The sequence below is a fragment of the Falco cherrug genome, chromosome 2 (assembly GCF_023634085.1).
Source record: "Falco cherrug isolate bFalChe1 chromosome 2, bFalChe1.pri, whole genome shotgun sequence".
NCBI classification, from domain to species: Eukaryota; Metazoa; Chordata; class Aves; order Falconiformes; family Falconidae; genus Falco; species Falco cherrug.
In genome coordinates this window covers 81,533,605-81,546,035 of record NC_073698.1, presented here as the reverse complement: position 1 = coordinate 81,546,035, position 12,431 = coordinate 81,533,605, and the positions used below count along the sequence as shown (strand labels likewise).

Sequence of the window (12,431 nt, the reverse complement as noted above, 5' to 3'; positions counted from 1 at the left end):
GACAAGTGTAAAAATCAAGTCAAAAGTGAAGCAACCAGTGAGATATTTTTTTTTATAGCTGATACTCAGAATTTTGTTACAGATGTGGGATTTGTTCAGTTCGTGGTTTACAGAACAAACTGGTTTTATGCTAGAGCTATTAAAGCCTGCATAATGACGGGCTGGTGTCTGTTGTCCTTTTATACCTCTTTTAATTCCTTCTCCCACTTTATTTGTAAGCACACGCAAACTGGAATTCCTCTAGTTTTCCTAGTGAAGCATCCTGAATGATGTCTTGTTTCCTATGACATCTCTGACCAGGGAAAGCATATGCTTGATTCAAATCTGTGCAAATGGGCAAAGTATCTCTTCCCAATGAAGAGAGGGTAATTTCTGTCTGCTTTCTGAAGGTAGGCCTTGGTTTGAGGGCTCTATCCAGCCAGGTGTTTTCAGTGATGTTCCTGAAGCTTTTTATCTCTGAGATGTCTTGCTTTCTATAAAATTCCGAGAGTTTTACTCAGCTGGAAGGAGCAATATATAAGTAGCAGCAGCATTCTTAGGGTACTTAGTTAAAATTCAACTTAAAATTTCTCCATTAAACAGAGTTCCAGATTCAAGTTGGTTCTAATTACTGCCCAGCACAATGTGGCTTAATATTTGAGAGAACAACTGTAGACAGTTTTGCCACTTAATTTTTGTGATTTTTTTTTTTTTTAAATGGTTTGCTTGTGTGTATTTGAATCACTTTGTAGTCATTCATGCCTTAGTATATTCAGCTTGTCCACTCCCATTTTGTATGGAGTGGCTCAGGTAGAGTGGCTGTGTAGTTAATGATATTAAGGCTTTTTTCCAACACGGTAATGATTCTCCAGCAGTGAGAAACTGACAGGGAAATAATAGGGCTACTTGTAAACTCAGTGGGACTCCTGTCTTCACTGGAAAGAGCTGGAAAAATGGTGAATCAAGAGTGTAAAATTCCGTACTAGTAGTTCTGTTTCATAAAATGTTTTGAAGATGATGTGTATAAATAGTGATGATCACTAGCTATATAAAAGGAAATAAAGCATTTCAATAAACTGTCCAGATGTCATCTTCCAAAAAAGATGTTTCAGTAATATTTATGTGTATACATGAACAATCATTAATTTCTGTATTTTGACTGAAAATGTCTGTGAAGAGATCTCATAACTTCTGTTAGGTCAGTGTATCCAGCTGGAAAAAGAGAAAAGCCAAATCCTTTAACAGGTGTCAAATAAGAACGGTTGTTGTCAAAGAAAAACAGAAGTTGAGAAGAACTGCTCTGTTTGATTTGCTTATGCTAAACGAAATTGGGGCCCCACCTCAAGGATATGGACAAAATAAAGAAGTGCCTTCAGGGCAGCATTATGGGGGAGTCTCTGTCATCTGTTCTGGGAAATTGGCAGAAGTGTCTGCCTCTGAAGTGCTTGTTCACAAATGGATGCAGCATGGGGAAAAAATGGGAGGACTTAGAGGTTCACATGCATTCGCAGGGCTGTGATCTCACTGGGATCACAGAGATGTGGTGCAATAGTGCAGGCAGCTGCAGTGCTGCAGTGGATGGATACAGGCTCTTTAGGAAGGATGGGCTGGGAAGGTGAGGAGAGGGAGAAGACCTTCAAGAAAGAGCAGCTAGAATGCACAGAGCCCTGCTTCTGGACAGTCGAGAAACCAGCTGAGAGATTTTTTGCCACAGTTGGTGGATGACCAATGTGGGCAATTGATGTGGTGGCTTTCTGCTACAGACCACCGGGTCAAGAAGGAGTAGATGAAGCCTTCTTCAACAAGTGGAAGAAGCATTCCATTTGCAGACACTTGTCCTAACAGTGGGCTTAGCCATACTGATATCTGCTGGCAGGGCAGCATAATAGGGTGCAGTCAATCCAAGAGGTTTCTGAGGTATATTGATGACAAGTTCCTGATACAACTGAAGGAGGAGCCAACAAGGGGAGACAGTCTGCACATCTTATGGCTGTAAACATGGAAGAACTGGTTGTGAGTGTGAAGGTTGAGGGCAACATTGGCTGCAGGGACTGGGACATGGAGACCAGGATCTTGAGACAAAGCAAGGCAAATAGTAATCAAAATACTGGTCTTGAGAGAGGAGACCTTGGTCTGCTCAGGAATCAACTTGGAAGAATCCATTGGACATGACCCTGGAGAGAAGAGAGTTCCATGAGACCTTGTTAATATCCAAGAACAACTTTCTCTGAGCTCAAGAACGGTCTGTCCTGAATTGCAGGAAGTTAGATAAAAAGTTGAGGAATCCAGCATGAATGAGCAAGGTGCTCCTGACAAAACCCAGGCATAAAAAGGAAGCATACAAGAGGTAGAAGCAAGGATAGGTGGCTCGGGAGGAATAGAGAGACATCATCCAAGCATTCAGGGATCACATAAGGAAGGCCAAAGCCCATGTAGAATTGAATTTGGTGAGGGATGTGAAGGGCAACAAGAAGGGCTTCTACAAGTATATCAGCAGCAAAAGGAAGATGAAGCAATATGCGAGTCTGCTGGTGAACGTGGTAGGTAACAAAGGATATGGACTACGCCGAGGTAGTTAATGCCACCTTTGCTTGGTCTTTACTGGTCGAACTTGCCTTCAGGATTCCAAGACCTGTGAGATCAGTGGGGAGAGTCCAGACCAAGGAAGACTTGCTTTCAGTAGAGGAGGATCAAGTTTGGGAACATTTAAACAAACAGGCTAGCTGGAAGTCCACGGGACCTGATGGGATGCATCAATGAGTGCTGGTGGAGCTCACCTATGTCACTGCGAGGTTATTCTCACTTACCATAGAAAGATCATGGTGATGGGGGAAGGTTTATGAGGCTTGGAAGAAAGCAAATGTCACTCCTGTCTTCAAGAAGGAGGATCCAGGGAACTACAGGCTAGTCAGCCTCACCTCCATCCTTGGGAAGGTGATAGAGGAAATTATCCTGGAAACTATTTCCAAACACGCTCAGGGCAGGCAAGTCACTGGAAGTAATCAGCATGGATTTATGAAGGGGAAAGTAGGCTTGATGAACCCCATTAGCCATTTGCAACGCAGCGACTGGTTTGGGGGAGGGGGTGAGTCATGGATGTTGTTTGTGTTCAGTAAGGCTTCCCAAACTGTCTCCCATAGTATGCTCATAGACAAACTGATGAAATACAGAGTAGATAAGTGGTCAGTGTTGTAGATTGAAAATGGTCTAACCTGGTCTCAAAGGACTGTGATCAGCGTCACAGAGTCCAGCTGGAGGCCAGCCACTAGTGGTGTACCCCATGGGCTGATAGTGGGACCAGTGTTCTTCAGCATCTTCAGTTAATGACCTGCATTGTGGGGTAGAGTCCATCTTCAGCAAGTTTGGAGAAAATACAACACTAGGAAGAGACCCTGTAGTTGTGCTGGTGTTCAGAGGGACCTGAGCAGCCTACAGAAGCCTCATGGAGTTCAACAAAGGGAGATGCCAAGTTCTGCATCTATGGAGGCATAACCCAGTGCACCAGCACAAGTTGGAGGCTGGCAAGCAGCTTTGCAGGAAGGGCCCTAGGGATCCTAGCAGACAAGCTGGACATAAGCCAACAGCTTCCTGGGCTGCGTAAGGCAGAGCATCACCATCAAGTTGAGGGAGGTGATCTTTCCTCTCTACTGAGCCCTGGTGAGACATGTGGAGTGCTGGGTCCAGTGCTGGGCTCCCAAGTAGAACAGAGACAGGGAGGTGCTGGAGCAAGTCCAGTAAAGACCATGAGACTGGTTAAGCACTTGGAACCTCTGTCATAGAGTGAGAAGAGAAGGCTCCGGGACATTTTATCAGGATGTACAAATACTTGATGCTGGAAGTAATGAAGACAGAGCCAGGCTTTTCTCAGCGGTGCTTTGTGAAAGAAGGAAAGGCAATGGGTGCAAGCTGAAAATTATTTTTAAAGGTGGGAAAAACTTCCGGTTTTATTTTGGATTTTTTTGATTATTTTGAAGGTGATTGAGCAGTGAAGGAGGAGGTTGCCCGGAGAGTTTGTGGAGCCTCTGTCCTTGGAGGCAGTCATAACACAAGTGGGCATTGTCCTGGTGAACCTGCTCCAGTTGACCCTTCTTTGAGCAGAGGGTTGGACTAGATGATCTCCAGAGAAACCATCTCAATTTTTTGTGCAAACCTTTGGCAAATTGGTTTAGTTATAAAGCATCCAGTCTCAAATGCGGCTTTCTGTTTGGGGTCAGGAGTGGTGGGGGTTTTTAAGTCATGTATCATACAAAATGGGAAACTTTGTGATTGTTAACAGCATTCAGGGAATTTTTAGAGATAATATTAAATGTGGTTAGATGGATTAGTTGAATTTAATCTTTGTGTGTTGCACAACACCTTTGCTCACTTGATTTGTTTCAGAAAGATACTATTTTCTGTTAAAATAGTTAAAGTATTGAAAATATTTGTGTCTAGTAGAAAATGAAGATGTTTACATCAAGTGAAATTCTACAAGCTTCAGCGGAAGGCACATTAGTCAGATACCTGTGACAGCGACTGCTATTTAGACATTTGCTTGGCTGTTTGTTCTTACGACAAATTTGAGGAGGTACAGTAGTCAATTAGTATTCCATTTTACCAAAGACCTACATTTACTTATGGATAAAGGAATACTCAGTTTAGAAAACTGCATATATTCCATCGCTAATGAAGAAGGTTTGATTTTTTTAATGTTGCTTTATAGTTCTGTCTTTCATATTAAGGTGCTCCCTATAAAACAATTGTGGCACAATGTATTACTCAGGGGGGTTTGAAATTATTAATGTATCCTGAATTAGTTACTATATGTAGTCTTTGATAATTCAATAGTAGTCTTGTCTCAGTGTACCCTGTCCTTCCCTGTGTGACAAGCAGCTTTTTTTACAGACAGAGCTGGAAAGCCAGTTGAACAGTGGTGGAACTAGGCTCCTTCTCCAACTCATTTAAGTAGGTTTTGCCCTTTGTGTCTTAGTCCATGAGTAAAAATGGTGGGACAGCAGTGTTTCAGAGAAGTTGGAACAGTAGCATCCATTCAAAGGGGAACTATAGGGAATAGGGAACTGCAGCACTGATGGGGAGTTGCAAAGGCTATGGACAAGTACACTGTCTTTCCTAAAGAGAAGATGAGAAGAGTATCATAATTTCAAACGTAGGTACCACTCACAAGGGGAAAAAAAAGTTTTTTTCTTTACTTTGTGGATGGTGTGGGATTTTAGTTTGTTTTGGTTTGTTTTTTCTGCTTCACCACCTTAAGAACTTGTCTGTGAAAGAAAAATAAGGAAAGTATTTTTTCATGAATTAAGAAAGCTATATTAGCAAGTTTTCTTCTATAAGTAGTAGGTGTGTTTTGACAAAATTTACTCTCTGAAAAGATTAACTTCTTAAAGACAAGAAAAAATTAGTTTGTAGTTATTTACCAACATGTTACATTATTTAATCTATTGTATATGCCAGAATATATTTGTCACAGGAATGATGACTTTGATACATTAATTGCTTTCACATGGCTACTGGGATGCAGGCGTACACTCAGTAACAACTTTTACTATTGTGATTGTTGCTCAAGAAGCAGGGTCATGGAAGCATGTTATATATAGCTGTGTTTTAAAGATCCGATACAAACCTAATGATTTTTCAGGTACTATAAAATTTATTGAAGACCTTGAAGAAGCCAATAGTTACGATACTACAATCTAATATACCTCTTACAGGGATCTTAGTATTTTTGCAGGTGTTGGGAATCTATAGAACATGTGGATAGGTAACTTTTTTTCATGTTTGTACAAATCTAAACAAATCTTAACCGAACCCTCCCCTCTTTTGCCTGTACACTTACAGTCTTTGTGACTGGAACTGCTAGAGCTTGTCAGCTCCCAAAGGCATATAGCTGTTTATGCACAAGAGCCTGAGTGGAATTTGTTATGCAGTACACGTTCTCCAGGGAACTGTTATTATATACCGAGTAGTGTCAGGAGGAAGTAATAGGTACCATAGTGTCAAAATCATCTTCCATTTTTTTCAGTAAAGAAATAAGCATATTCACACATTTGAACACAAAAATTGTTCTTTTGCGTCAAACAGGTGGCTGAGAGACCCTGTGACCACAGGATGCAACGTAAGCTGTAAAACCTTGTTTTCCTAGTTAAATATTCTGAAGAGCAGTGGCCCCCTGCCCATGTGCATTTTCTGGTGTGGCATAGGCTGGACTGCAGGTTCCACTGGAACTTGGGCAGCTGTGGAAGGGCATTCAGAGTCCTGCTGGAAAGACTTTTTGATTCCTGGCAGTAGTAGGCAAATGAAAAACCGTCACTGGTCTCGTAAGTGTGCTGAACTTCATCTTTTTTCCATAGTTTTCCTTCAGACTTCCAACAGCCAACTGCATGGGGACTTTGTTTCTCCTGTTTTGTTTTTTATTTTGTAGTATGGTGGGATACACTCTGGTTTCTGTCTAAATACTACTAACTTTTGAATTAAATAAAGGGATTGTTTTATGTTTAGCCCTGCCCTGTACATTTGTGAAGAGGAAGTGGTGTATTTGCCTACATGTCTTACTGGTTAAAGACGTGCATGAGGAATGCTGACAGGCAGGGTATGATGTTACTTCATGATTTTATTCATCTTGTACTGACCCATAAAAGTTCATTTCTCTCAAGTCAGACATTTGTATGTGGCTTGGGAGGTAATAAATTATTGCTGGTGTTTTAATGTAGGTTGCCTGTTCAAATCTTTTATCTAGGTTTTCACTCTGTTTGAAAAGTCATTGCATGTTTGATATGCATTTTGTCGGTAGCAGTCTAGGCTTAAAGAGCTTTTACTTATTTTGCTTACATTCCACTCTTTCACTTGTGCTAATGCAGTTGTTTATGGGGGGGCTACACGGTGAACTTGGCTGGGAAACAGATCCAGTTAAAAATAATCCTTTTTTATCTGGATATTAATAACTCGGATCAGTTCTGGCATCCAGTTAGTTGGCTGTAGCACTCTACAAATGATTGTATCAGCAAAAATGAGAGGCAGTGTTAGGGAATGTTTCTGAATCAGCAGTGCTCTGAAACTATGGCAAAAACTGTTCCTCTTCATTTTTAGGTTGCAAGGTCTGGATGCTGCCCTGAGGCTGCTTTGACTCTAGTGTCTTTTTCTACTCTCTGACTTTTAGAAGTGCCTGCTGAAAACATCCTTGTTTGCAAAAATAACTTCCTTGTATATTCTTGTGTTTATAAAACACAGATTTGGAGTTGGTAACAGGGTCTCAACTGCCTGTGGCAGATGAGCATGTTACTGCTGAAAAATAACTGGACCCAGATGTGGTAGCTTTGCATTTCCAGACTTGGTTTAAAGTGGCCATTTGTAAGTCTGAATGTGAGTATGGCCACTTGTAACAGAGGACAGGTGCATTTTTCTGACCCTGTGTTTATAGATAGTGTAACTGTGATGGTCCAGTCTGATGTCTTTTCTGCCAGGAGCGCCGGCTGCAAAAAAAGTCCTTGTAAACTTGGCGTGAAATGGCTAGAGAACAGAGCACCTGAAATACTGGGGATCTGTTTCCATCTGCTGCTTCAAAGACACTATAAACCGGTTACTTCGGTTAATACAGAACGTCTGCGAGATTAGTAGAGTTGTCTTCATTGGCTAATTTATTTTTTTTCTTGATTGTTTAAAGTAGACAAGACCAAAAAGTCTTTAGCATGCTTATTCATTTCAGTTACATAAAAAGATACACACAGATGTATTGTTGCCTTCTGAGTTACCTATCAATAGAATAATGTGGCTTATACATTTTGTAAAATAAAATTGGAACTTTGCTCAGCATTAAATACTGCATGCAAAGCAGAATACACAATATAAACTTGACAATCTTAAATTGTGTAAGTGTGCAAAATGGAAAGAGGTATTTGAGCCATCTAGTGGTTGGTATGAAACATTTCAACATTTTTTGATTATAGAAAATGTACGTGACATCAGCTTGGAAATAGCATTTCTAGTTTGTCTGCTTTTTAATAGCATGTAGAATGAAAAAGCCCAGACGTTAAATTTGAGGTACAGTCTGTTTCAGTTTGCTGCTTTTTTCAATTTACTGTAGATTTTAGTGAAGAGAGAAATCTGATAACATAAAAATTACATTAGAAGTTAGTAGCCAAAGAATGAGTTCTTTTACCATGAGAACTTCAGAAATTGTGAGGGTTTTTAAGAAGTTCAAGGAAAGAATTGTAGTAAGATAATTTTGTTCTCTACTTCTTACTGAAAAATGTTTGGAGGGAAAAAAAGTGGGCTTGTATTCTACCTCACCAGCAATTTATAGCAGGTTTACTGAATAGTAGGGTTTAAATTACAAAAGTAATCTTTACTGGAAAACATGGCATGGATATTTTTTTTTTTGTATAAATTTGTTCAAATACAAGTAACAGAGGCAACTGAAAGCAGATTTGTTAAGATGGGATGCGTTCCAGGTAAACAGTCACAGGATCTTATGATGTTAAGAAAAAGGACATTTTGTAGGCAAAAATTTCATTAATGATCCTGCTTGTGGATCATGACAGGCATTAAGTTGCTCTAGACTTAAATATTGGCAGCTGCCAGTAGGAAGTTGGCTGCGTATTGAACTTGATGGCGTTCTGCAATACAGGCATAAAAGTTAGTTGTTTAAGTAATGAACTTCATGTGCATCTCACCTTGAATTATTTGTGGGAAAATACTGCATACACTGAAACACTGTAATATCTTTCAGGCCTTGTGAAAGTCCCATCCAGGTTCAAATACAGATTAAAAGATAATTTTAAATCTTTTTTAATGGAAATCTAATAAATAATGAGCAAGCAGTACTAATGGTGTTACAAATGGTTAAAGCTATAGTATTTCAGAACAGATAAATATGATCCATACTGACATTTCAGAATGTACACCTTTACATTTGAAGTAAAGTATTACAGAGTCTTAAATCTTACCCTGTTTTTTATTGAGAAGGTGGTGGCAGTTTAACAGATTTTTAAGGTCAATCTCAGATGCATTGTAAGGCCAAATGAGAATGAGAGAAAAATGGGAAAACCAGTCACAGAACAAAGGACAGAGCAGTGGTGGTTGATTTGTATTTTACTGGGCCAGGGGCAACCTGAAAGCTTCACGTGAATTTGATATATTAGTTACATTTGTCCAAATCACCTGCATCTTGGTCCTGTTGTGCCTTGAAAGCTGATTGTTATTAACCCTTAGGATCAAATATCAACTAGACTAATCCTCTGAATCTGTAGTTCCTTTGGAGTGTGAATTCTAATAGGTATCAGAAGAGGAAATTAAATTATTTGAAGAGGTTTTAATTGTCTGGCATATTTTTGCTTGAGTTTTGCAGTGTGGTGATGAAGGATCTTTGTTACTACTATTATTCTCAATCTTTAGGATAATCTAGTCTGAATTGCAGTTGATGAATCTCTGAAGGTAACACCAGGCAGCGTTGTTCTGTTCTACCAATGAGCCTGACCTGACACAATTAAGGTTACTAGCTGTGTGCTGTATTTCACAGGCTTCCATGCTGCACATATGAAAATCTCCCTTTCTGTCGTACTATTTCATTTAAAATGACTTCTAAATCAAGGCATGTATGCTCAGTTTTTCTTTCCCAGTCTGTTGTTATCGGAGCACGCTTGGAAAGCAGGAAATACATGGGATATGGAATCAGAGGTCTTTTATCTTTACAGTGTCCATGTTGTGTTTTTGTTCAATTAAATAGGAATATAGTTTTATGGTAGTATTAAAGTATCATCTTTTATTGTTTATGTATTTCCCCCTCCACTACCCTGTTAACATCTTCAAGTGCTCTGACTGCTGTAGTATCTGGTCATACTGCAGTGTTTTCTTGGAAGCAGTCCATTGCCGAAGCTATGATCCAGCTGTATTCATGAAAGGATCTTTGGCATTTCCCCTCGTTTTAATTTGCATTTAGAATATGCAAATGAGGTATAATGAAATGGTAGTATTGGGTCCTGTTTCTGATGACTACTGCTCTTTGAATTGTGTTCTGGCTACCAGTTATTTTCTAGGAGAAATTTGGTTATACTTTTCATATTTGGATTGGATTTAAGGCGTAACTAGGGTTCCTTTTATGAAATTCCATAGAAATTTGACTTCTTGAAGAGGTGTGTGCAAGTGGAAGAAGGATTGTCTTGAACTACAGTCTTTCATAATGCAAATTCCATCTCTTCTCTATGTGTCAGAGCTTTGTGTTCTTTGGGATGTATTCCTGGTCTCGCAAAACCAAGATTATACATTAGAAAAGCCTAAAAATGTGTCATAGGCCGCATGTACATGTTGTGTCCTGCAAATAATGGAATAGTTTTGCTAAATAGAAAACAACTATGTTGTGACATTTTTAAAAAGAAAAAGCAATGTATTTATTTTTCCTAACTTAGGAAATAGTACTGTAATAATTACTTGTAGAATTGGTTAGTTAAACATTCATAAAACCTCCTTAGTAATGACACTTTAGAAGTAAATCATACTTTTCCATGAAAAGAAAATGGGGGGGAAACATAGTTTTCCAGAAGGAGAATGGTTGTTGGGGTTTTTGCATTTGGGGTTTATTTTTTCCCCTTCTACAAAGTAGGGAAATAGAAAATAGAAATTTGATGGTGAAGAAATACAGATTGTCTTAGATTTGAAGTCTGTATTTTTGGTATTTAGAAAAGTAAAATTGCCTTAACCATATTTTCAGATACATATAATTAATGTTCTCCTTTAGACACTGAAGGCAGAGTGTGCAGCTTTGTTTACTTTTATGAGTGTATAAATTATTATGACTCTGAAATGGTGTTCGGTCATAAAACATTTTTTATTACATTAAATTGCCAAAGACCTCTACTCCATCATTTCCTTCCCTGCTGTTGTACAGTTAGAACAAAGCTTATCAGTTTCTCTGATGTAAAAAGTACTTGAATATTATTGTTACTATTCTTTCCAAAATACTCTGTGGAGAATCACCTTTTTCTTTTTTAAATGTCTACTAGTCTTTTAATTTCTTTTTGTTTTTGTTTGGGTTTTTTTGTGTGTTTAAGGTGAAATTTAAATGTGCTTATTTTATAACAGAAACAAAATGTCAAAGGATGAATAAAATACTGGAAAATTAATCTTACAGCATATGGTTGTCTTATCTGGGTTTTAAACATTGTTCCTTTCCTTTACAGAATGCTGCCTTTTTATATGGCCTTGGTTTGGTCTACTTCCATTACAATGCCTTTCAATGGTAAGTTGGAATAAACTAACAGTGTCAGTACTGTGCCATGTTTTACTGGTAGGTGAATATTTCACCTTCAGTGTGAGTGTATGATAGTTTATTTTTTTTTGTTATTGTAGATAAGGTGTTTGAAGGCATACTGTCATAGGTCACACACCTGTGGCAACCACAGCAGTTGCTTGAAAAGGAAAACACTTACAGAAGAAGAATGTTAGCTCCCTGTAGTACAGTTCAGCAAGGGGGATGGAGCAGGATGACTCAGCATGGTTTTGTTAATTGTTGTTACGGATGGTCTCCCGCCATTATTTGAAAGCCTGTTTGAAAAAGACTTTTGTTTTGGAAAAGCAGTAGCAAAGTGGCAAAATTCAGCAATTTTTATATCACTGTATTCCGTGAAAGTTTTGGACACGCAAAGTAGTACACTTAGCCTTGAATCAGAACATTTAAAACTGATGTAAAGAGTTGTAAATTCTGGCAGGGCTTCAGGGGCTGAAAGGAGCTGCTGTTGGATATGGGGAAGAGAGTTGGTTTTCCATTGGAGTTTTGGTTTTGCTTTATCAGTGATGAGAGAAGAATGAGGAATGGAATAGAATCAGTCACTGGGGTTCTGTTGCAAGGTCCTCAAACTTCCATTGTGGGTTATTCTTGCAGACAGTGTCATCAGAAAAAAGGCAGAAGAGTACAGTGTTTAGGTCAGTGCTTTTTTGGAAACTGTTATTAAAATAAGTGTAACTTTACTACTTGATTGATTACTAAAAGGTTTTATCAGCTTACTGGACTAAGCGTGACTGCAGTTAAGGAGGCCATGACTACTAACTTACGGTTTGGAACTGTAAAAGTGATCATTCATTACCACGCACCTTCCCGCCCCCCCCCCCCCCGCCCCCCCCCCCCCCCCCCCCCCCCCCCCCCGGTTGTTTTTATGGATCTGCAAGACAAAAGATTTGTCCTTTCCTCAGGATAATGTAAATAAGTGTTTATTCTTCAAATTAAGATAAGTTGATTAAATCATGAGCTCAGAAACCTGTTTTGTTGGGTTTTGGGGTTTTTTTTGATGTTCCAACTTACTGCTTTCTTCACTGATAGTGAAAAGAATGCCACGTATTGTACGTGGTGGCATGCAACTCTATTGCATTCTAATTCACAAGAGAAGAGCAGAAAAGTTTTCAGAAAAGCTGAGAATCTACTGTTCTAAGATTGTGATCAGTCTTGGTTGAATTCACCAAGTTTCAGA

General features: G+C 39.1%; 1 protein-coding gene across 21 annotated transcripts in view; it reads left to right on the top strand.

Moving 5' to 3' along the window:
* KDM6A (lysine demethylase 6A) overlaps window positions 1-12,431 on the top strand; it is a 162,783-nt gene that overhangs the window by 66,580 nt on the left and 83,772 nt on the right. For all 21 annotated transcript variants that reach the window (XR_008730840.1, XR_008730839.1, XM_055701749.1 and 18 more), the window contains exon 5: window positions 11,148-11,206. Coding sequence is in view for 19 of the 21 variants with exons in the window: in XM_055701749.1 (XP_055557724.1) it covers window positions 11,148-11,206 (59 nt within the window). In the remaining 2 variants the exon portion in view is untranslated. The remainder of the gene's footprint in view (window positions 1-11,147; window positions 11,207-12,431) is intronic.